This window comes from Coloeus monedula, assembly GCF_965178545.1.
Source record: "Coloeus monedula genome assembly, chromosome: 9".
Taxonomy (NCBI): domain Eukaryota; kingdom Metazoa; phylum Chordata; class Aves; order Passeriformes; family Corvidae; genus Coloeus; species Coloeus monedula.
Window position 1 is genome coordinate 29,306,061 of NC_138789.1, and position 25,628 is coordinate 29,331,688.

General features: G+C 46.2%; 1 protein-coding gene across 9 annotated transcripts in view; it reads left to right on the forward strand.

Annotated features, from left to right (window-relative positions):
• Nucleotides 1-229: 229 nt before the first annotated feature.
• The window catches only part of NFIA (nuclear factor I A), a gene marked incomplete at its 3' end in the record, with an annotated part of 250,179 nt that continues 224,780 nt past the window's right edge, over nt 230-25,628 (forward strand). For all 9 annotated transcript variants that reach the window (XM_082287369.1, XM_082287371.1, XM_082287370.1 and 6 more), the window contains exons 1-2: nt 230-557; nt 6,094-6,625. In XM_082287369.1, the coding sequence (XP_082143495.1) occupies nt 531-557; nt 6,094-6,625 (559 nt within the window). In that variant the 5' untranslated portion in view covers nt 230-530. The remainder of the gene's footprint in view (nt 558-6,093; nt 6,626-25,628) is intronic.

Below are 25,628 nucleotides of genomic sequence, written 5' to 3' on the forward strand. Positions count from 1 at the left end.
ACACACACACCCAAAAAGAGGAAAACTTTGAGCCGAGCCCCGCTCGCCTCTCGGTTCCGCGGCTGGCCGCGCTGCGGGGCGGCGGGGCGGAGGGAGGCGGCGGCGCCGCAGCCCCCTCCCCGCCCCTCCCCGCCCCCGCGGGCGGGCGGCGCGGGGCGCGGGGCGGGCGGTGCGCGGCGCAGAGCGGAGGGGCGCGGAGCGGAGCGGAGGGGCGCGGAGCGGGGGCGGCGGAGGGGTGCGCAGCGAGCGCTATGCCTTTAACGGCGCGCGGGGCAGGCATGCCGAGCGCGTAGTGCGGGAAAGTCGAGGCGGGGTTAAAGTTCAGCTCATGGAGCGGCTCCGCGCTGGCTGCAGTTTGGCAGAGTTGGAAATGTGAAAGCAAGAAGCAGGCTCGGGGCTCCCCCTCCTCTCCTCTCTCTCTCTCTTTTTTCCCCTCCTCTCTCTCCCTCTCCCTCTCTCTCTCTCCCCCTCTCTCTCTCCCTCTCTCCCCGCACACGCACACCTCCAAACCGCAGCCCCCCGCAGCAGTCATGTATTCTCCGCTCTGTCTCACCCAGGTAAGCGGCCGCCGGGGCGCGGTGGGGCCGGCGCTGCGGGGGTGCGCGGCCGTGCGCGCCGGGGAAGGGGCACCACCGCCGCTCGCCGAAACTAACTTTGTTGCCTTTCGCTCGCATCCCCCCCCCCCTCCACCCCCTTCCCGCACGGCCATTTGTGTCGGCACATGGCTAATGGCGCCTACTTATTAATGCTTTAATTAACGGGGGGGGCCTCGCGGGCGCGGTGCTGCGGGACGACCCGCACGGCCCCGCCGTGCTTGGTCATCCGCGATCGATGCCGCCGATGCCGCCGCCCGCGCCGGAGCGCCCCGCACCACCCCGCACCGCGGCCCCCGGGGCAGCGCCGGAGCCGCTGCGCCGCTCCCCGCCCCGGGCACGGCGCGGCCCGCAACCCCCGGCACCGCGCTCGGGGCTCCGCGGGAGCGGCCGCGCCGGCTCCGCGCCCCCCCAGCGCCCCGGGCACGGAGAGAGGAACCGTCCCCCGCACCTGGGCTCGCTCCCGCGGTGCGGCGCGGTGCAGCCGCCCCCGCGCAGAGCGCCCTCCGCACCCGCGGAGGCCGCCCCAGCGGGGGGACCGTGCCTGTGTCCCCTCACACGGACACCCGCAAACTTGTCCCGCGTGTGTCGCGTGTCCCCCCCCCCCCCGCCACCCTCCCGCCCGCGGATCGGGCCCCCGCGGCACTCGGCGCAACTTTTGAGCCCCCCGCTCGCGGCGGGACGGGGCTGCGCGGGGAGTGGAAGGGGGGAGTGTCGCTCCGCGGTGCCCCCCGGTTGCGCGGCCGCGGAGCCCCCGGCTCCCCCCTTTTACCCGCGCGCTGCTGCAGGACGCTGAATTACACCCCTTCAATTAGCAGGATATAATGGTTTAACGAGGAAATGCTTTGTGGCGGACTCAAACCCCAGATTATTTCCTCCTGCAGGAGATTTTGACTACATTATTCTTATTAATTTAATTGGAATATTTTTTTTCTCCCGGTGAGAAAGCCTCTCCGGGCTTTTTCCGTCGAGAAAAAGGCAAGGAATTGCAGGGAAAGGGGCGGCAGCTTCCCAGGCAGCCCGAAGAGCTGCAAAAGTTTCGTCCCCTTCTCCCGTGGCAGTCCCCTCTCCTTCCCCAGCCTCCCCCAAATTTTGGGGTGTTGGCGAGAAAACACCAGGCCGGCGAGGGCACGAAACTCCAAACCGTACACTTGCTCAAAAGGCAGGAGGAAAATGTGAGCAGCGGGAGTTTGCAGAGGATGGGATGCAATTCCGAGCTGTGCCTGGGCAAAGTTTGTGCCTTTAATTCAACTCTGAGAAATACCTGGTTTTTGTCAGCGCTGCGGCTGCAGGAGGGACCCCCGGACGCTCCGTGCAGGGCCCTCAGCGCCGACGCGCTTGGCATCTCCACGTGGGGCTCCTGGGTCTCAGTAGGCCCAGTCGCACATTAAGGAGAGAAAATAAATCCATGGGCTGGTTGCTCCCTGGCCCAGTCGTGTCATGTGTGTGTGTCCCCCCCCCTCCTTTTTTTTTTTTTTTTTTTTTTTAATTTATCAAAAGAAAAGCAGAAAGCCAGGCATGTGCTTTGACTCCGTTAGGAAAATCTCGCATTCTTGCTGCACGTTTGGAAAAGTAATAGGAGGATTAGAGGCCTCCTGACAAACTCTTCCCTCCAAAGGATCAATTAGGTGATTCTGTCATTTTTCCATAGAAAAAGGGGGGTGAGCCCTGAGCTATTGCAAGCAATCTCCTATTTTATCATTTCAAGAGCTTTTATTGATACAAGTTTTGGGATGGATTTTTTTTTCTTTTTTTCTTTTTTTTTCTTTTTTTTTTTTTTTTGGTCAAGTTTTGGTTCAGGTTTAAAGGGAAGCTCTTGAAAGTGGGTTAGAAAAGGAAAACAAACAGAAATCCTGGTTCTGAGCATATTTATCCAAGCCCTGGAACCGAAATGGCACAAGCATTTTGTGTCATCTGTCAGAAAAAATCCAAACATCGTTCCATTTACATATCTGCTGAGGAGCTAGGAAATAGTTGGGGAACATATGCACGTCTCCTCATAGATTTACAAGCAAATGGATTGTAAAAATATTAGCAAGGGTCGCTGTAGCTGGCTTAATTTCAAAAGGATCTGCAGAAATACATTGTTTCAAAGCCTCCTTTGCAGGATTACATTATCGCAGGCGCCTTTGGGTTGGGGTTGGGGTTCTTTTGTCGTGGGGTTTTTGTTTTGTTTCTTTTTTAACACCTTTTTGAAGAGCAGAGGAGAATTTTGGGGTAAGCAGTACAGAATTGTGCGGCCCAAATTTTAGGTGCTGCTTAGAAACAGGCAGCTCTCGGAAGAGCTGTATCCTCAAACTTTGGTAAGGAGTGCAATAAAGAAAACCCCAACTTTTTATGATCGCTTTCCCAGCTTTCTGATGTCTTTTATTTTTAGGTAACCCATCCAACACCAAGGGGGGAAAGTAAATGGCTTTATCAAATACTTTCAAAGTTTTCCTTCAAGCTAACTTGTGGAAAGGGAGAGATCATCACCTTTTCCACCAGTTCCTTAAAATCCTGCTATTTTGCAGCGAGGCTGCAGACAAGTTGCACATCTGTTAGCACACTTGCACTGACACATTTCCAAAACTTTTTGGTTTTTTTGGGGGGGCTGTAACGCCACTGAAATAGAAAATTGTGTTGTGCAGAAGCTGCTCCCCCCCTCCGTCCCCGCGTCCAGCCCAATTCTGTTTGATCAGTCCTGGCTGCTTTTATTTCCACTTGGACTTTGCTAATACCTCAGCGCCGAGATTGAAGCGGTGCGATTTTCCGGAGCAGCGTGTTTACCACGACACTTTGAAAGTTGGTCTGTTTATGAGTCATTAACCTTTTCTCCTCATACACCATTTTGAAAAGACACATTAGGGTGTAGTAGGGACATGCACACCTCGCGCCCGAGCAGCGGTGCTTCTCGTTTACTTCAGCCACAGACCCTGACTTTGCACCAAAAAGCATCTTGGTTTTTTTCCCCCTCCCTTTAAAGTGGTTTAGTGATTTTTTTAAATGGTTTTTCTTTTGGGTGTTGTTTTTACCTCCCCTTTCAGGTTCACATCGTAGAAATCAGCTTTAGCGCAGGTTAAAGCAACTCTCTCTTGGATGATATCCAGCGCCGAGCCAAAAAAGTCCCGAGCACATGAGATCAGGCAGGACAAAGCGCTGCTTAAAGCAGAAAAGTTAAAATATTTCAGGATGTACCAAGACGTGTTTGGAAAGTGGGAAGGCTGGAAGCGCTGCCCTGGCTCGCTGTGGGGCTGTCGAGCCTCTCTGCTCTGTGTACCTTCGCAGATAAACTTCCACTTGACAAAAGGCCTTTTTTCCTTGACTCTCCCTGAGTGGGGAAAGGGAAGGACAGGAGGGATCAGGAGGGAAGGTTTATTATTTTTAATAGCTTGTAGAGAACTGCTGTTTTTATATTTTATTTCTTCCACCCCCCCCCCTCGTCTTCCCCCCCCCCCCCCCCGTGAGAGCTCTTTCTGGTGGGTGAGAGCAGCTCCATGTGCTGGGATTGTGCCTCCTCTCACTTTTTGAATGTGCCGACTGCAAACTCACAGCAATCTTTTTTTTTTTTTTTTTAAACTTTATTGAAATTTGAAACTATCATCTTTTCCCATAGAGGAGGGAAAAAAAAAAAGAGGAATGTGCCAATCATTGGAGTGATTTATTTCATTTTACCTGCTTTTATTTTAATAATCATTCATAGTACTTTGATTGCTGCCGCTCTGCTCTAATGAAATATATTGTGCTGTTAGGAAAGTTTTTAGCAATCTGTGTTTAAAATAAAAATAAATGCAACGGTGCTACCTATAGATTTAAGTATCTGCAATTCTGGGGCCACTCAGAATAAGTGCAATGAAAGGTTTTGGGAAGTCAGCAGAAGGTCTTGAATTACGACAGGATTTTGCTGATAGATATTTCTACTATTGATTTCTCAATTTTTCATAATTTCTGAAAAGAACCATGCAAATTAAAATAAAGTGTTGAAAGAAAGTAAGATGTCTGTTTTAATAACCATATTTGCACGACCCACAATGATTTGGGTAGGAAATGTACGCCACGGGATAATTAAAAAAAAAAAAAAGTTAGTTTGTTAATCTGAAAAATGCCCAATGTTTTCTTGCACGGGGGTAGGCAGCGGGTGGCTTTTCCCATGCTGGGGAAAACGTTCCACAAATTACTTTATTTTTCCCTCCTGGAGGGCCCAATCCTGAGAAAAGGAGGAACTGGAAGCAGGGACATCCCCAGCACGCGGCGCTGGATCAGGCCCCACAGGCTGGATACGTTTTTATGTGCAGCCTGGAGTTCGGTCGTTCATTTATTCATGGGAAAACACAAGAAGCATGGCCCCAGTATATTATAATACATTTTGATTTCTTTGGCTGATTTATGTAATACTGTCTGAGGAAAAGAAATCTAACTGTATATATAGTTATTTTAAAAAAAAAGAAATCAAGGGGTCTTTCTCGCCTTTTTTTAGCGTCAGCTTAATTTTAATTACAATTATTTTTGTGCCAAGGGAGAGGGGTGATCTTTAACTCCTCGTTACACAAAGCAAGCAGTGTCTCTGGATGGCCAAACTAACTTTCCGAGTAGGACATTTCTTCTTAAATATTTGAAAATCTGACACAATTAATAATTCTTTGCCTATTTGCTCAAGTTGTGCTACAGTTTTCTGTTACTGCGTTTTTCAATTTTTCCTGGTTTTTTATTATTATTTTTTTTTAATTTTATGGGAAGGCTCAGAGTTTGACTTTCCCTAATATGCCCAGATATCAAGTTTTTTTTTTTACTTTTTGATGAAATGTAAACAAAACTTAAAAAAAAAAAAATAAATTGCAAGGCTTGCTTTTTCTAGGATTTTAGTGTTAGTTATTGTTGCGCTCACGGGATAAATCGACTGCGGTAGTTTTCACTCCCTTCCCTGTTTAGGAACCAGAGTGAAAACCACCCTTCATTGTAATTGTATATACAGCTATAGTGGCATTTTACTTTTCTGCCGGCTGCTATTTCCAAATATATCTTAGGGAAGTTTTACTATACTTTAGACTTCCCCATACAAACATTGATTGGCATCCAAATGTTTAGGATTTGCCAAATTGGCGGGCAAACGCTGGCTACACCGCAAGCAGCGGGGTCAGGGAGAGAGCAAAGGGAGATACACGCTCCGCAAGTGGACTTGCAAAGGAGTTTTTAGCTTTTAACTCATTCTGCCCTTCTTTTTCTTTTTTGTTTTTAAGGTTTGGGGGCCGGGGAAAGGGCCCCAGCATTGCACCATCTCCATCTGGGTGTTTGGTTGAAGTTGGACCCTGTTTTTGGAGGGTGGGAGCAGAGGTTTCGGGCTGGCGCGAAGGGAAGCGGGGATGTGGCGGTGGCGGGTTCGGGGTCCATCATCGAGGGGTTCCACAGCCCTTAAAATTTATCAGTACCCTCCTGATTCTCACCACCCCATGAAAGCCCCATTTGTGAAGACTCTTTGTTGATGGTTTCAGTGACATCGACCCTTCTCTGTAACTTTTTTCAGGATGAATTTCATCCCTTCATCGAAGCACTTCTGCCTCACGTCCGAGCGTTTGCGTACACGTGGTTCAACCTGCAAGCCCGAAAAAGAAAATACTTCAAAAAACATGAAAAACGCATGTCAAAAGAGGAAGAGAGAGCCGTGAAGGACGAACTGCTAAGTGAAAAACCCGAGGTAAAGCAAAAATGGGCATCCAGACTTCTGGCAAAGCTCCGGAAAGATATCAGGCCTGAATTTCGGGAGGATTTTGTTCTCACAGTCACAGGAAAAAAGCCTCCGTGTTGCGTTCTTTCCAATCCAGACCAGAAGGGCAAGATGAGAAGAATTGACTGCCTTCGCCAGGCAGATAAGGTCTGGAGGTTGGACCTTGTTATGGTGATTTTATTTAAAGGTATTCCGCTCGAAAGTACTGATGGCGAGCGCCTTGTAAAGTCCCCACAGTGCTCTAACCCCGGGCTGTGCGTACAGCCCCACCATATAGGAGTTTCTGTTAAGGAACTCGATTTATATTTGGCATACTTTGTGCACGCAGCAGGTAAGTGCCTTTCTCTACCACCTTCTCCAACTTTTCGGTTATCTCCGTGCCGGGTGCCGTGCCCCGGCGGCGGCTGCATGAGCTGGGGAGGGAGCTGGGAATGCCGGTTATCGCTCTCCCGGGGCGGTGAGGAGAGTGCCAAAACACCCCCACTCCCTTTTTTTTTTTTTTTTTTTTTTAATGGGGGTTTTTAAGGTGCAGCCACATAAAAGTGGCTCTTGTTTTCCGCGGTTAACAGCATTTTGGGCATCCTTTACAGGTGTTATCCTAAATGTTGTCCTAGGAGGGCTCACAGCTGGACGCGGCTTCCTTTACCCTCATTTTGGGGGAAAGCAGACAGATTTTAGTTTAATTTTTTTTTTTTTTTTTAATAAAGTTTGTATATGTTATGCACAAAGTAGTCCAGGAGGGCTAGAGGTGCCTGAGGCCTGTGGGTCAGGAGTACCAGGTATCCTCACCCCACAGAGATGAGATGGGGAACATAAATCCTCCAGGACCGGGTTTGGAGGGAAAGGAGAAGAAAGTCCCTTGATAGCAAACCTAGTCATCAGGTCTGAGTGGACATGAAACAAACCTCTGGGTAATCCTAGGGGAAAAAGGAGGCATTTAAACCCCCCAAAATATCACAATTTATACACCTAAAAGCTAAGCAGGTCTTGAAAAAAATTCCTGATTTGACAATATTGTGCTTATGAGGAGGGGCTGAGATGTTTTAACGTGTGATGAAAATCTTGGGATCCCAGAGTCCAACACAAAGTACACTCTGCCTGCGGTGTGACTCGGTGTGCTCAGAGGATGTGTAGAATGTTGACTGGATAAAATAATATGCTACTGTAGTTCTTCTGGTTGATTGTAGTGCAGAAAAATGTGCGTGTGTGAAGTGCAAGGCCCTGAGTTTCATGTATGGGATTCATGGGTCCCCCAGCATATCCTGACTTGTGAGTTGAGGGGCTGGACAGGCTGGAAAACCAGAGGAGCCGGGGGGAGAGGAATCATATTAGTAAAAAAACCCACTTCTGTATAAATATTTATCGGTAAGAAAACCAAGCAAATTACAGCCCAGGGAGTCTGCATTTCCCATGCCAACTTCTTTCAGAGGATCTTGCAGAAAGTTTTGGCTTCCCCAAAGTTTTTCTGCGCTGAGTCCCTGCCATGGTTGTTGTGTTAGGCAATGTCGCCGCTGGGATTTTACAGATATGATCCCTGTTCAGAAATAACTTTTGAGTATCCTCATGGTATTTCCTACAGATAAGCTGCAACATTTACTTTGCACTTCAGTGTGAGGTGGTAAATCATACTGCACATTTATGGTGAAAGGGAAGTAGGCAAATATTGAGGAAAATTATTTATTTACTCTGAGCTTTATTATGGCCACGGTGAAGGAAGGATTATGGATAAATGACTAACTGAAGGGAGCTTGGGGCTGGGGCATTTCAGGTCACTTCCCATTCCATCACCGACCCCGAGGGGACCATGGACTCACATCCCCTTTGTCTGCCTCAGTTTCCTCCTCCGCATGTCGGAGCAGGGTGATACATTTAAAATGCTTTGATATCCAAATGGAAGCTATAGACTGCTATTTACTGATCTACAGCATGCAGGTTTTTATTGTTTAGATTTATATATAGCATGGTGCTGGTAAATACTGGTCCATATTGTATTTCCCAGGCCCTCTGTGGGGCACACAAGTTGTTGATAGAAACCAACGGTCTTGGCTTAGCTTGCATGTAGGGTCACAGAAATGTAGGATGGGGAGAAAAGGACCAAACCCAGGGGTGGGAGTATTTCGGGGAGCTTCAAGGGATCCTCTCCCTGTTATAACAGTCAGGCAATAGATGTTATAAAAGTTCAATATTGTGATTAGGAATATACCATCTTATCAGCACGCTGGAGGCAAACAGTAGCCTTGCTAGCAAACTGTTATTTATTCCTGCCTTCATCATCAACAGGCAGCGATCGCACCGATTGTCCTTCGGACTCGGTGTTTGCCGCGGAAACTCGGTGCGAGGCCTGGGCGCGGTTTTTTGGGGTTAGATTTGGGGATTTGTGTGAGCAAAACACGGCACCGCGCCGTGTTTTCGGCCGTTGTTTGCTGATTGCACGCATCGCATTGTGCTCTCAATGCAGTAGCGTGTGCTGGCGTATTCCTGCTAAACCTCAGCGGGGAGGGGGACGAGATGAATTTTGGGAGGTGGCACAGCGTGGTCGCTGTCTATATGGCTTCACAGAGGTGTACCGAAAGCTTTGCGTAGAGCTACCTCTTTTTCTTCCCCCTTTTTCCCGTTTTTTTCCCCCTCCGATGTATCCCAGCAGTCTTTGTTACACCTGAACATTGGCCAAGTTGACAGCCATTGGTTCCCGCAGACCCGCAGTAATGGCAGCTTGTGCCGGGTGCGCAACAGGAAAATTACAAAAGAAAAAAATATTAAGGGTCCTTTGTCTCCAACTCCATCAGACCTCGCTCCCCAAATGTATGGACCGCGTATTTATAAGGAGGAAGTCGCCAGCGCAAATATTAGGTAGGCTGGTCAACTTACATATAGCGGATTTGACAAGCATCTGCTATAGTACAGAAGATTTGTAAACACTAAACAATGTTTTTACCTCCTTAAAAGTTTTGAGAAGTTGCCAGTATTGGCAGGAGGCACAGACTCCGAAACGTGCTTGAAGATACGTGCCAAAACCATTGTGACCTTTTCACCCATAGTGCTCGCTTCTCTTTTTCTTGTGGGTTTTTTTTTTTTCCCCCCACTTTTCGTCTTCTTTTCTTGGGGGGAGTATTCTGTTCCAAGATGCCCTTATTCGAGATGACTTCGGCAGCAAGATGTCCCTTTCCTTCTAAACATGTAGGATAATTATTGCTTTGAATCCACGCTTTTCCTTCAGTAGGCACTATCATCTGTAAGGGAACACATGTGCACAGATTTAAATAGTGCTTCTTACAAAGCTACTGAAATCAATTATTCTCTTTAAGAGCTGGCTAGAAGGAGAAAACAAAAATATGCAAATAGGCAAACTACATGTCATTTTCGTTAAAAGGATAAAAAAAAGAAATTGAAAAAAAATAAAAAGGAAAGGAAGATCGGTATTTTGTGAATTAGAGGTTGACCAAGAAATGTATTGAAATCTAGAGTATTGCTCTCAGTTTGCAGTTTCTAATCTGCTTAACTAAAAGCAGGCGGCATTTTCATACCCTGAACTTGGGTTTGCTTTTTAGTTTTCACTTATTCTGCTCTTGTATCAAATGACAAGTTGGAAACCATTGTGGCAAACCGTTTTCTTTGTGGGAGTCGAACAGTAAAGCTAATTTATGACCGGTCCTTTACCAGATGATCTGTATCAGAATCTACAATATACTAGGCACGTGGCAAGGTCACAATTTAAGTTGTTAAGGTCACAACCTTAGCCACCAGGCATTTGACCTTTTAGATAAAGTTAACCTTTGTTCATTAGTAGGCACTCAACCGAGAACTTTCTGGAGTTTTTTACTGCTTTGGAGTTCCTCCTGCTAATGCGATCAGATTGGAGAATAGATTCGCAATAGAAGTAGTTAAATTTTCTGAGAGGTCACAGATTTTAGAGACTTCTCCAGTGGCCGAAGCGGGATGGCGGGCCAGGAGGCGATGCTGCAATGCCCGGTTTATTTTTTTGGCCGGCCATCGTTACGCGCTTCAGGCGAGAATTAAGCTCGCGAGGTATTTGTGGCAGAGAAAATCTTTTAATCTTTCAGAAGGACATTTAAAAATCCCAAATTTAAGAAGAAATCTGGGGCTAGGGTTTTATTTACGTGAGCTCATTTTTCTGCTCATGTTTAGACTCGAAGGCAGCGAAGATGCCAGAACTCGGCCTTATTTCTGTGACTGAAAATTTACTTAACCTCTAGAAGTGCTCTGTGGCTAATTGCTGGGCAGTGGTATATAGCCCATGACCTTGAACTTTTAGCTAGCCCCATTTTACGCTCCCATCGACAGATTTAAAATATTCCACTTGGACCACCACAAAGAGGCATCGATGGGAATAACCCAAAGATGGGTTAATGCAGAAACCCCCGTACCCATGGAAGTTTCGGGGGGTCCGAGAGGTACCCGAGGCTTCGAGCCGTAATCTTTTAGTACAATTGGTATTGATTGTTGCTGCATTAATCCTGTTAATAGCTGCAGCCGGGCCGGGTGTTGCAGGGGTGGCAGAGGTGTCCTGACAGTACCGTACGTCACCGAAAGAGCTGTCGCAGCGCCTTGAACTCCTGATCGCTGCTCTGCAAAAGTGGAGCGTTCGACGGTGGAAACTATTGCTGGCTCATACAGAAACACACACCATATTGTTTACTTAATTATGCCAGAGCGAAGGCTCATTTTTAATTATTTAGCTGACTTTCTCGCTCCGCTCTGATACCACATTTATTATTTAATTTGAAATCAAAAGGGCTTGCGCTCCCGTTAGTTTTTGATGCATTTTACTTTTGTTTTGGCTACGTTATTGTCATTCCATCGTACGGTAATCCAGATAGCCGTGATATGCAGATTGGCCAGATGGTCATGTTAACAGATTGAGAACCTACTTCCCACTGCTAAAGAGCAGGTGTAAGATCAGTGGGCTTTTTTTTTTCCCCTTCTCCTTTCCTCCCAAGTTTCAACCAAAATGCTCTTTAGACAGATCATAATGGTAGTTAAAAGGGGCACATTTCAAATGGTGTTTTTTCTGTGGAGATAATGCATAACGTATATGTCGTTTTTACGCATATCTGAAGACTTTTAAAGCGTCCATGACATTCCCTCCACCTATAATGCTTTGAAAAACCTACTTCCAGCTCATGTCTCTTCCAGTGTATATCCAAAACAGTCCTTAAAGTTTTTTTTCTGCAGACAGATTGCATTTACTCTTACCAAAAAACCACTTCAGGCAGCTTCGCAGCAGGTATCTCACATGTGTTCCCTGCACAGGGCTCCCGGTGCATGCCCAGGAGAACCTGAGCAGATCACCATTCAGCTGAGATTTTAATGTTTGTGGGCTGATAGAGTTGTTTTTCTGCTCCATTATTTTTTGCCAAAGTGAGACATCTGTAGCTTTAAAGAAAAAAAAGTGACACTAAGACATCTCACAGTATTTCTGCCCTCAAGGAATAAAAGGAGAAGGCAGATTTTGCTTTGTTTTAGCCTTACAAAAAGTACCCATAAAAAGTCAGTGGTGGGAGCCTGGATCTCTATCTCAGTCGGGAGAGGTGAGCAGAGGACAGCTACAGCTCCTCAACACCCCAAATTTCACGCACCCACCTATCGTGGGTATGCATGGGACGCGGCAACCTACACACCCCGTGTGGCACAGAGAGATATCCCCATCTTCGAATGCTCTCCTCTTTGGGGAGCAGGACTGGCTGCTCGCTGCAGCCACGAGCAGGGTGGGAGCTGACAGAAGCAGGATTTAGGTGGGACAACTGCTCTCCCTGTGCGGGTGTAACTGAGCCGGTGAGTATCCGTGATAATTCAGATACTAACTGGTGCGGCACTCGGGACGTCCTGCTCTATCACGAACCCCTGGCAGGAGTTCAGTCATGTGGTTTAGCTTTTCCCTTTCTCCAACAACAACAACAGCAACAACAAATAAACACGGGATAAAGGCGTATTTCATATGCCCAGGATGTTTTCCAGGTGATGGGTTTGGACAGTATAAGGGTGTGTTATTTTCATGCCTCCTTGCTTTGAGGTGCAGAAGCAGGAGAAGCCTGTGAGTGGTAAGAAAGTTGCCCAATGCTTCTGGCTTTTCTACAAGCAACTGCACTTTTATATTTCCCTTCTTTTCCACCCAATGATGAATAGCATTAATTTAGATCTATTTAAGGCGAGTGTGGGAGAAACCACAATCTTTGTTGTGGTCACTGCTGTACACAGCGGGGCTGAATGTTTCTCTTGGTTGAGGCCTCAAAGCTGAATCTGGAGAACCCAAAACATCGTGTCAGCTTTTCAAACCCTTCAAAGAGACAGTGGAATCCTAATTGTTCATAAAACCCGCTATTTATTATTACAATTACATATTTTCTCCCCATTCGGATGTAAAGGAAAGGGGCATCCCTCACTTTCTGTGCCTTGAGCTTCTTCACAGCTCCTCCTCCTCCTCCTTCCCCTGATGCTTCTGGTTCAGGCACTGGTGAAGTTTTTACAACCAGCATACAAACCCCATCCCACTGCTCCAAAACCCCTCAACCTCTCCCCAAAAGCCTGCACTTCTCAGTGGGACCCTTTGAGCATCGGAGACTGTCCCCAGCGAAATGACTTTGGGGCATCTTCACTGGGAGCCATGGATCTGGCTCTGCCCCTGCTCCTTTCCTCACAGACAAGGGCTGGAGCTGATGATTAAATTACAGGCTGTAAATTCAGGGGAAATTATTTTAGCCTCCTAACAGCAGCCGACCCGGACGTTTCCTTATGCCAGTGAGGGCTTGTGGTAGATAAGCCTTGTCGGTGGACTAAAATTCATTTTAATCGCTTTGGTTTTCCCATTCATGTAGTGCAACCACATCTCTGGTTGTTGTTAATTGTTGCCTGTATTATGGGAGCCACCAAAAACTGTGACTGACATCAGCACGTGGGTCATAGTGCCTCAGATGTGTGGGGCGGTTTTACCCCAGCAAGTTCTTTTAGGGCTTGCAGCATTTTATCCCCAGTTGCAAGGGAGCGCCTGGACGAACCTGTCATCACAGGGTAATTAATTTTAAAGAGAAAACAGAGTATTTATATATATTAAGTGGTCCTAGGTACCATTCCCCCATGTCTCTACCCCAGGGGTGGCTGTAAGGTGCCTGAGCTCAGCCCTGTGTGTGGCACTATCGTGGCTCGGGGTGTGGGAGCAGGATGTGGTGTGCAGAGCGGGTGGATACGGGCTGGATTCGTAGCCGCTGCCTGTGAAACACACGAGGGCCTCCATTTTGTGTGCCAGGCTCTCACGTGCGAGTCAAAATGGAGAGCGGCGCGGTTGAGTTCGGCCTAGAGCGAAGTGTGTGGGCTTGTGTCGCCTGCGATCCCAGTGCCACCACGGTGCACTCAGACCCACAGCAAGACCCAGGAGGGGTATCCTGAGCTTGTAAATCCATCGGCTCCTCCTAAAGGGAGTGGATGTCTTCTCCATTAATATCTACCCTCCCAGTCCCCGAGTGTTGTCCCAGTGTCATGGCCAGGGCCGGTGCGAAGGCTCCGGGGAGTTGTTCCTCCTTCCCACGGGTTTCGGCACACATCAGTACCATTAGATCAGCGAGATAAAATCAAGACGGGTTTAATGACAAGCTCTTCGGAAAGTTTCCTGGACTTTATTGTTCATAACTTGGACTTGAGTCGGGTTATTTACACATGAGGATTAAAAAGCTGCAAACAACTGTGTGATTTTTAGGGGCTGAAAGCAATTAGCATATGTGGGTAGGAGGATACACGGCATGTCTGCGTTCCTTTAAAATATAAATCACAGTTATTTAATTATGCTTGGAGAGGGCAGATTTAAGGATATACTGCAAAATGCATTACCTATTATACCAACACGATAATCTTATTAACCTTGCTTTCTACTTTTTAATTTTATTGTGCACCCTGTACAACTCTTATGATATCAAAAATAATTACTTGGAGAATACATGATGTCAGAGGTCCAATATGACATTTATCTTCACAGTGAGGAGACGGCTCTCTTGTACATTGCATCGCAAGCTCGGGAGGCACTCGGCGGGTCCACACCGGGGGAAGGAAGCAGGGAAGGGTGTCATCAGATGCCCTTTAATGCACTGAAGTGTGTTTGCAGATTTGTGTTGTAACCGAGGGATGGTTTGACCAAACTTGAGGCAATTCAGCATCCTCAGGCCTCCCCAAATATATTTTACATGCTTATGCCATACAACTCCCGTAGATGAGCCAATATTTCAGGGCGGCTCCATTCACCCAGCCCCGATCCCAATTGGATCTCCTATTAAACCCTGCATTCTCTTTTTTTTTTTTTTTTTTTTTTTTTCCCCTAAATCCATCTCCCCTAATGTTTGAGATGTGTTGATATTTCCCCCTTTATTTTGGGAGGGAATGGGTGAGGGTGAGGGGAAACAAATGCCATAATAATATCCCTTCTCAGAAGAATATAGTTTAATTTTGTGTGTGCGTGCAGCAGCTGCCATTGGCAAGCTGTCGTCTTTGTTGCCATGGGCTTTTTTTTTTGGCATGCGTGCCAGAACATGATTGGATGTTTCAGCATGTTCATGTTTTGGGGTGAGATATATCTGTAGTGAAGCACAAAAATGGGGTTGGTGGGTGTCCAGAGTGGGGTTATTTGGCCAGGTGAACAGGCTGTGCTGTAGAGGGTCGTGTGAGTGCGGTACCTGGTGGTTGTTTGGTCAATGAAAGAAAACTTGCTGGTGCTCTGGTTTTTTTGTTGATGTAAAAAGGTGGTTTAAAAACATCACAGAAGGGTGTATCACTAAGGTCTCCTCCAGCAGGACACCCTCAGGGTGCAGTTGGAAGCCCCTGGGGTTACCTGGCGGGACTGGTCAGTGGGTTTCTCCTGCCCATCTCACTCACCTGAGGAGGTTGTGTCCCTCCCCGGCTCTTGCTGTGACTGTGGGAGCTGGATGGTGGCACACAGAGGTGCCCACAGGGGTGGAACACACCTTCCACAGGTGTAAAACCAGCATGGCATTCACCCTTGAGAGCTGCAGGTGACAGCACATCCTCCAGACATGCCACCATGTCACCAAGCCCTGGCCACAGAGAAGTAGCCAGTGTTGTTTCTGCTCCTTGGTTTAATCCACTTGTCATATCCTTCATATGCCCATAGCATCAGTATCTAAACAAAGTCTAAAGCTGTTTTGCACTGTCCTCTGTGCTGTACCTCTCTCTTCTCACCCCAGCCACTGTCACCCTGCTTTCAGTACAGTTGGACTCGGTGTTCTTAAAGATTTTTCCAACCCAAAAGATGCTATCGTTCTAAGTAGCACACAATAGAAAAGCAGGAGTGCTCTTCAGCCCAGGAAATCCACCATGCGTGATCATTGTTAGGTGCAAAATGCATTTACATCTCGTGAGGAATATTTCACAGGGAGGCATCTCCTTACAGCTAAGCTCTGGAAAGCCCCTGGCAAGAGGAAAGTTTTCGGGGCGAATCCAGGCTCTGTGCACAGTCTGCCGAAGGCTTCAGGGGAAACAAGGGGTGAAGAACTAAATGTAAAATGTTGGGACAGCCTCATTCATGCTGTGTTTTTCTGCATCTACCACTTTAATCTTCTGTGTGAGGGACAGATAATGAGCTGCCTGAGCTTTGTAATAAACATCATGTCTGGTTAAATCACCATTTTTGTGTTTAAAATACCTTGTAATGCACTGAACGAACAGGGATGCACCCCTGTAAGGGTATCAAAAGACAAGTTAGATAGTTGCTACATTTATTGTCAAGATAAATGCTCACTCTGAAAATTTCAAAGCAAAAATACATTGTAAATCAGATATCAACCTAAGGGTATTTGCTTGAAATTTGTCAGATCTTTTTACCCGATAAGGTTTTAATTTGATATAGAAGAAAATGGCCAAATCCCGAGTGATGCTGGAAACATAGGGTAAAATTTAAATTTAATTCAGGTTTGGCTGGTTTTTTTTTTTTTTCTTTTAAGGCCAAGTAGTTTCAAGTAAATCAGAAGAATGAATTCTTTGTATTGAGATGCTTTTCTCAAGCCCAGCTATTGTTGGGATGCTTTTAGGGAGGATAGCCACTGCAATGCTTTTATTGTGTGGTGATGAGGACTTCTCCTGATGCCACAAGGACTTCATTAAAAATAGCCAACAAACCTATTTACGTTCGGGTTTTGTGTCAAAAAGGGAGAAGTAGTTGTTGCTTATCTAAAAAGTAAATCCTGCATATTTTATTTGAAAGTTTCACAAGCAGTTTGCCTGGCTGGGGCAGCACCAGCCTCGGTAGCAGCCGAACATTTGCGGGCAGAGGTTGGGTATTGTTGGAAAAGTTGGGAAAAGCACACAGCAATCAGTTAAGAGTGGGATTTTTGTGGTCAAGACCTTTTTTCCTCTTTCTTAGAGAAGGACATCACCTTCAACATCTCTGATTTAGATTCTTCCCAGGCAAATGCAGTTACAAACACCCTGCCACAGAGCTCGGTGCTGTTTTAGGGTGCACACTTGTGTCTCAGAAGTGCACCTTCAAGGTGTCTGCTCTTTCTAACCTAGATATATGAGCATGATTTCTAGGCAAAATAATGTGTTCAACTCCTGCTTTAAACATGGACATTGTTTCTTTCTCAGTCAAAAGCTGGAGGGCAAAATCATGTTGAGAAGTGAGCGGACCAGTTGTTTTCCACGTGCATGGTCTTTAGTAATCAACTCTCCCCTAGAAGAGTGAGGTGTGTCTCACAGTGAGCAGCCCCAGGGTGTGAAGCTGTCTGTCTGTGGGATGAGGATGGTATGAGCAGGGTCCCCATCCCATCCCAGAGCTACATTTCCTCCTGTGGTCCCGTATGGTACAGGGGGAGGGACTGTTTGTGTGTTCCTATCTCGCTGCAGCCTGCTGAAGGATGCTGTGGACATGGCCCTGGACAAAAGCAAGTATAGAGTTTTCATTCCTGAACGTCCTGTTGGTAGGGTAGGTTTCCATGAGATGGATCGCTAAGGAGTTGTTGCTTTTCTCCCCATTCCTGCCTGGATCTCTTCCCAGTTTTGCCCTTTGCAAGCGGCTTTGTTTGCCCAGGGCTTGGGGCTGAGTTACCTTGGCTGCACGGTGCCTTCATCATGAGTTTGTGCAGTTCATCCCCATTTGGGGCTCCGGCAGTTCCAGGGGTGGCCGAAGGGAAAGCAGGAGCAGCCAGGATGCAAAGTCAGGATACACAGGGCATTTAGAAATAGTGAAATGAGTCGGAGTTTGAAAAGAAAATGCGATGTTTCTGTCCATACAGTTCCAAAATACAGGGCAGCGATGCCTTGGAGCTGATAAATGGACTTTGAAAGCCTCAAAAAACTTTCTCTGGTTGCAGAAGCAGTATTTAATACTAGTAATATTTCCTCATTAAAAAGGATGAAGGATTTCTCAGACAGTCTTGCTCAGGTACATTGTTTTTTTGAACAAGCTTCGTCTACCTTAGCAACTTCTCCAGGGAACTTTCCAGCTCTGTGCTGGGGCCGCTGGCATGGCTCGAGGACAGGTCAGTGACCATGGAGGCTTTTAACATTTTAATTGCCTTCCTACACTGATTGCGACGATGACCTGTTTGTTTGGCTTATATCTCTTTTTCATATTTTTTAAAAAAAGGGGAAAAAAAAAAGAAAACAAAGGAAGTACAGTGCTGTGCACAGAACAGTTATTAAAAACAGTTGGGAAGCATATAAAAGGTACTGTTTGTGTGAGAAACGGGACAGCTGTGATGGTCTATTGGGAAAGTGTGTACAGATGGTGGTAGGGAGGGGAATGATGACTACATGGCTGATAAATGAAATACAAAAAGCATTAAATTGGTGATCTTTTTAAAGAGTACACTTTTGGTGAGCATTTTTGGTGCATCATTAGGGCTCTTTGTCTGCCTCTTATTTCGCCAGGAAGTGCGCCTATCGCCGCACATTTGTGCCTCTGATTTTGTTTACAAATAAGGAGCCTGTTTAATAAATCACATACCATGGAATTATTAAAGAAGATAATTAAGCACACGGGTTTTTCCTACATTGGGAATGGCCATGGGATCGTCCTAAAGACCTGACAATACCACAAATGCAGTTGGGCTCAAATTAGTTGCGGTAAAACGTGGGATTTCCTGGAGCCTAAACAGATTTCTTTGTTTTGCAAAAAGTCGGACTGGCGGCGCGAGCCAGGTTCAGGGACGGAGGTTTCGGCATTTCGAAACCATGGAAGGCAAAGCATTCAACATTTTGCCTTTATTTTATATTATCTTACAGTCCCAAAGGTGGTGGCACCCAGTGATGGGTGCCCAGCCATGGTATCTCGGAGTTGCTGGGGCTCCCAGGGTGTGCAGGGACTCCTCTTTTGGAGGAGGCAATATAGGGAAGAAGGATAGAAGAAGAGTTGGAAATAAATTTTTTCCCTGTAGTTCGTAGGAGAGGGATCATCATCTTCCTATCCTTAGCAGAGCTTTATCCCATCCCTTATCATGGAGCTCGTTCATCGGGGGCTGATGGACATTAAGGCAATATCTGTGTGTTTCTGCACACTGCTGTAGAGACGGTCACTCAAATGCTGCAAACCTTGGCATGGAGAGTTTTTAAACTAATGGGCAAAATAATCCCCCTCCTCCCAGCATTTCATCCAGTTTCCAGCTGAAATAATTCCCGGTTTCCCTTCGCTTTCCCTCTCGCCCACCCGTTGCTTCGTGTTCCTGCTCATTGTTTCTGGGTGCCATCAACAGATGAAAGCATTTTCCTTAATAATAAATAGTCTTTGGTAACGCCGCGCTTTTCCATGACCCAGACGGGTGTCCGGCCACCCCATGAGCCCCGGCCATGTCATTGTCCCTCCCTCAGGGGACACAGACCACCGGCAACCTCAGATCCTTGCCTCAGGTGGCTTGAAGTGCTGCAAAAAGGGAGTTCACCAAAACTCCTTAACCAGAACCAGCTCACAGGGAATTTTTCCAATTTTTTTTCCTTGGTTGCAGGTTTATTGATGGTCTGAATTTTCTTGATTTACAAACCTTCCAAAGCTTCAACATGCCACTTTGGGGATTATTTCTTCTCCTGACACAGTATCACAAACTCCTCTTGTTACTACATTTGATGAACGACATGTTTTACTGTGCCGCCTTTTGGACCAAGCCAATATTCTTCTGCATTTTCTTGAAACGTAGAAAAAAGGAAAGATTTTAAAAAGGTTTAATGTGAAGAAAATATATGACAACTTGATAGATTGCTTGGGACTTCAGTGTAGTAATTGTATAAAGTAGGTTGCAATTTTTTTTACAGATGCAATATATTAAAAAGAACAATAGACAAAGAGACGTAAAGCACAAGGATGGAGAGACCATCTTGGCCAACCTCTGCAAATTTGTTCCAAATTTCAGTTATTAAATATCACAAAAACATGTTCATTGCAGTAACACTGTGCATTTTCTTGGCTGCTCAGATCTTGAGTCATTTAAAGGTTTTTTGTACACCTTGACGTAAATACACCTCATCTCTTACACACTCTGCTACATTTGCAGGACACAGTGGAGGGATGATTTAGAAATATCCAGGCATGTATGAAATGCCTGGATTTAGAGATGATTCCTTCCAATAAATGTGTTATTTTTTATCAGTGTGAACATGTGCTCTCCTAGAGCTTCACTAAGTAGACAATCCAAGAGGTCTCCTAAGAGCTGCACTGGTGGGTACCCAGAGGCAACAGAAACAAGCAGCTGTTCAAGATGCTACTGTGGTGCCTCTTGGTGATACTGGTCCAAGTTTATTAGTCTTGGCCTTGCAACCTCATCAGCTGCAGATGCAAACAAGGAACGTGGAGGTCTCCCTCCTTCTTTTCCGCAGTGCAGAGCGTGTATTGCACGAGGTGTCTGCTTAACTCCCCGATGGAAAGCCAGATTTCTCTGCCGTCTTGCACAGAAGTGGTTTAACCCACCATCCCTGAGAGCAGAATTAGGCTCTGAGCTGTTGGGACAGGTTTCTGGACCTCCTCCCTCCAGAGCCTCATCAGAGCAGCCAAGTGCAGAGTCCACCCGCTGTTATTCAGCTGCTATTTCAGTCTCTCCTTTGGGATGTGCTGCCAGCCACGAGGGGAGGGCAGTGACAAAATATCTGGGGTCCCTGGATACTGCCCCAAGCTTTGAAAGAAAAGGGTAATTCTCCCTGAAGCAGTGATTTGTGTCTTTGATTAGTTACTAATTTTGCACTCACTAAAATAATTCTCTAATGGTTGGATTTGATGGGAGAGCCCAACTACATTGTATGGCTGTGATTTGCAACTTGTGTTTCCAAACTTTTCTATTTTTTATTTTTCTTTTAATGTAGGGGGTTTGGTCTTGCCCAAGAAAAGAGGACCCTCAGCTCCATTTGAGATCAGGTAGAGCCCAGCCCTAGAGCCAGAACCCTGTCCCCAACGGGCACCGGGCAGAGTGATGCTACTCCCATCAGCAAACTACAGGAAGGCAACTATTAAGAGTAGGAAGTGATTAAGCAGTCAGGTTTTTATTATGCTTTAGTGTTTTGTTAAAGTCTGTTCTTAATTGGTTGATTAATGTAAGCGAAGTCCTTTTCTCCCCCACCATCTCTACAGATGGCAAATGGTAGGTCCCAACTGTCATTGTGCGCAAAAAAGGTTATGGTTCAAAGTCAGAGATCCAGAGATACCACGATAATCAATCATAGGGACTTGTCTCACTGTGCCCAGCCAGGCAAAAGTTAGGTTTGGTAGGAGCAATCCCTCCAAACTCACCCAGAGGAATTGCTTTACACTTTATTTCAAGGGGGGACAAGTTGCTGCAAAGTTCTCGTGGCCAGATCTGGGACGTTTCAATAAATCCCGGCAGAGCTGTGCTGCCGGTGTGCGTGGCCGGGGCTTTTCTTCCCCTCGGCATCCTTCTCCTTGGCAGGGGCTGTATGGAAGCAGGAGGTGCAGCCCGTGAACCTCGCTGCTAAAAAATGAGTCCACCAGAAATAAGACCAGGATGTCTGCTTTAGAGAATTGCCTTCAAATACGTATCTTTGAAACGTTTTTCTTTTTTTAATCTAAGAGGATGATTTATTAAGGCTAGCTTCCTTCTCAGGATGAAGCATAGAATTATGTTTCTGGTATCGATCTCTAAAGAGGATTTGCATTTTATTCATACTATAAAAGTGCTTTTAATGGAGACATCGCGGTAATTGAATTTATACTGTGTGTAACTATCGAAGTATCTTTTTAATTATTTTATGTTATGTAATACAATAACTAAATCTAAAGCCTGTGAAAGGGGATGGCTGTACTCTGTCCTTAGGAGTAACATATATAGCTTTTAATATTCTAACAGTGGAATGCAGTTAAGGACATTCTTTATTTGAGGGAAAAAAAGGTGGGGGGGAGGGAGAGAGAGAGGAGAAAGATTTCATTACATTCAGCACAGTATGAGACTAAGTCAAAGTAGTTTTGCTAATTAAATTCAATTGCTATCCATTAGACCAATGGAATGAGATGAATCTACCGTATAGCTGACACAGCACAGGTATGCAATTTGGCTAAATGGCCATTTCGGAGCTGCAGCACGCCTTCCTCGGCTCGCTCGCGTTTCCAGGCTCACCATTTCTGCGTGGAGCGGAGCCGAGCAGCCCCAACACCTCTCGGGGAGCACGGCCACATGTTGGGATACGCAGGCTCAGGGCCCGGGCCCTCGCTGCCGAGCACTTCAGCATGTGCTGGAATGAGCTCATAAAGTCCGAAGGCGACGGGGAGATGGGTGGAGGGTTTTTTTCTGGGTTCATTAGTGGATATTTTCCTTTTCTCTCGCTCCTCGTGCTGCATAGAGCCCTCCAGCAGCTGCTGAGAGAGCAAGTCTGAGTTACCAAAACGAAAGGCAGCGAGCAGGGTATGTGTGCCAGCGTTTTGGCAAGTTGTACTACTTGGGGAGATCTTGTATGTCAGACAGAGAAGTCTCCTACCCCAGTGAAATGACAAGAATACCTCTCAAGCATTGGCGGAGGCAAAATTTTGACAGCCAGCAAGGCTGCGATGCTGCTGAGCGCACAGATTTACACTTCCTGCCAAGATTAAAACGGGCTAAACCCAAAAAGGGTATTAAGGATTGTCACTTTAGGAAGAAATAACGCCTTAGTGTACTGTGTGGAGGCGATTGGCCTTCCAGTAGTTTTATTTCCTGAGATCTCGCAAGCTCACGTGTAATGGTTGGTGTCATTGGGTCAGGAGTGGCAGGACAGAAAAATAAAAAATAAACTTGTAAGACAACTGGGATGAAAAATTTTCCACCTCCCCTGCTTTGATGCTGGTGCTGAAGTTTCGGCTTTGCCTCTCTCTGGAGCAAATCTCAGCAAAGTCTGGGGAGTTCGGTGTGAACGAAGCCTCTGAACTTTGCTTTCTGCTTCTGATTAACTGCTGTGGCGTATTTTCCTTCGAGCTATATTTAGTGAAAGGAAAAAAAATTGCCAAGTTGGGCTGAAAAAAGGCCCAGCAGAAAGCTGGTCATTTAAGCCTCTCTTTGCTGTACAGTATCCTTAAACTTCCTTCCGACGGTATCCTTAAACTTCCTTCCGAGCGCAACCGGTGATGCTTTTTATGATCAATCTTTCGGGTCGGGGTATTTGCTCAATAGAATCCAGACAAATAAATGTGAAGAAAAGCATCCTGCTTTAAAAGAAGGAAACAATTAAACCTCCTACTTTGTTATTTACAGTAACTACCTTTTTTTACCAATTGTCGGAGTTCGAATGGAAGTAGCAGTGTGAAGAGGGAAATGTGGGAACTTTCATTTGTCGAGACTTCGCATTTCTTCTGCTTTATAGCCATCAGAAAAGAGATTGTTGTGCATTCTATTAAATACTGCCAGTATGATTAATTTAAAGGGTTACATTTTATTGAACCCTGGTGTAGATGTTCTTTGTCAACTCACATTCACTGCTAGTTAGAGTGTGTGTCGCATTTATCAAAACTTTCTGGAGCCCCTCTCACCTCATTAGCATGTGAATCTCTATTGAGCAGTTAATGTCCGTTACAGCGAGAGTGCTCAATTCTTGTTTTCAATAAGCCAGTTGTAAAATGTCAGACTGTCACTTACAATATAAAAAAGCAAAAATGATGGTATTTGTAAAAATGTTATCACCTCATAAAAACAAATTGTAAAGACATGAAAGTGATCTTGGTATGCTTTGCTTTCAGAAGTGAGTTAGTACAGCTGCTTTAAATACCAGTTGTCTGGATTCCCACACTTTCCTACCAATGGAGAGGTTTACACAAGCATAATTTAAGTTACAATTACCCTAATTAACATCTCATTTGCATAAATTGTTGAAGTCAAAACAACAAAGAATTGCTTAAGAAGCTTAACCCTATTTGTCCAAAATAAAGAGATGAGTTTTCACTTTGCAATCAAAATTGGCAGGTTCATTATGTCGGAGCTGGAATACAAACTGAAGTTATACTATTAATTAATACTTTATGTTTTTATGATTGGGCTGTGCTTCTCCTATTTACAAGGTGTGAGATTTCAAAACATCCCACTGTTGCTGTCAGAGGTGCAGAGCTGTCAGGTGGGGAGTTCCTGGAGTATTTCTGGAATTAGTAAACCTTGGCTCTGTCCCCCTCATCCCTCTCCTTTGCACACGCGAGCAAACCTTGGCTTAGTCTGCTCCGGCTGGGGTGGGGACTGGGGAGAAGAACACACCCAGCAGGGGCTGAAAATTCTCATCCTGAATTGCAGAATGGTGTGAAGAGGCCAAATGACAGCAGTGGCAATAGCGATGATGAGCAGGGACCCTCTGTCCCTGCTGTGGCAGAGCTGGCCGGTCCACCTGGGTCCTCCCAAGTGTTTCCAGCCTTTCTGAGGCTACTGGAAATTTTGGCCCTTAGCTTGGAATACAGAAATGCAGAGAGAGAACTGCAAAATAAACTTCAGACACTATTTATTTAGTAAAAACACAACTTGTCTTCCAGTTATGGGTTTGGGGTGCTGGTTTAGAGAAGCTTCTGCTGCTTGTAGGTGAGTCCTGGTCCTGCCCCCTGAACTGTGTCCTTTGAACATCCAACTCCTGGTCAGTGCCTGCAGCAGGCAGAGAGGACAGATGAGGTTTGGCCAAAGCTGGTGGGGGCAAGGGGAGTTTTCCTCGTGGATGGTAGCTACCCTGGGTAGGTTAAGACTGTTCCACTGTCTTTTTCTATGCCTGCACACTGTCTACTACAAAAAATTATTTTTTCTGTGCCTCTGCCATTGATAGGGGCAGTCAATGCTGTGATGCTGAGGGGTTTGAGCAGAGTGGGATGTGGGGAAACTCATTAGCCTGTGGGGACGGAGGGTGGCACGAGGTTTTGATGGGCTGTCAGGTGTCCGTGTGCCGGTGCTAATGAAAGCGTTCCCAGTCGCCAGGGCCATATTTTTCTTTCCTGTATTATCTTGTTGCAGCTTCATTAGCTAAGTCAGAGTGAATGTGCATTAGCCCAATAAAACCCTTCCTGCAGGCCTGTGATTTAGCATCCCCTCCCAGCCATGCCCTCTGGATGGAGATTATCCGCCGGCGTCTGCAAGTAGGTGCAGATCGATTGAGCTACACTGGAGGCCTGTGTTGAGCTCAGGTTTAACTCGAGGCTGAACCTGTGCTGGAAAGCTTTGCAAAGCAAAGACCCCAGTGAACTTGTAATTGTAAATCAGCCGAACCAAAGAGGAATCTCGCCTCGTGGTTTTGCATATTCCTTTTTAAAGATTGCGTTATAATTGAGCGGTTGACTTTCGTGTGGCGCTCTCCTTTATGAGCCAGTGATTACACAGTGTAGGGCGCTTACGCTCTGAACATGAATGAATCTGCCAGTTCTACTACAGTACTCTTTATAAAATAACAAGGCTTACCAGGTGGCAAGAATTGCATAATTGAATTGGACTGAATCCTGGTTTTCCCAACCCAGAGCGGTTACACTTAGACGTAAATTACAATTAAAAGAGACAGAATGTTTCCATTGTATTAAGAATCCTTAATAGCAAACTTTTCTCCCATAAGGCTCTGTTCTCTTCCTGAAGTGTGAGAGGAATGGCTGTATGTGTCTAACTACCATTAACACTAATGGGAGCGGCGTACATAAATCCCGGCACGGCGATGCCAGAACAGACCGCAGATGCCTTTAAAGAGGAAACTGCTTGTAGGGGATGAATAGAGGCACACGAGTCTGTTGGTCCCTGTAACATCTGCTCTGGAAATGTGGAAGGGCTCAATTTGAGGTGCGGGTTTTCGGATACCCTTCTTGAGATTCACACATTGTGAAACCAGCTCGCTGCTCCCTCAGTCGGGCTCTTCCTCCAGGGCTCTGGGAGGAAGCAGATCTCAAAAGCAGATAGGAACATGCCATGGAC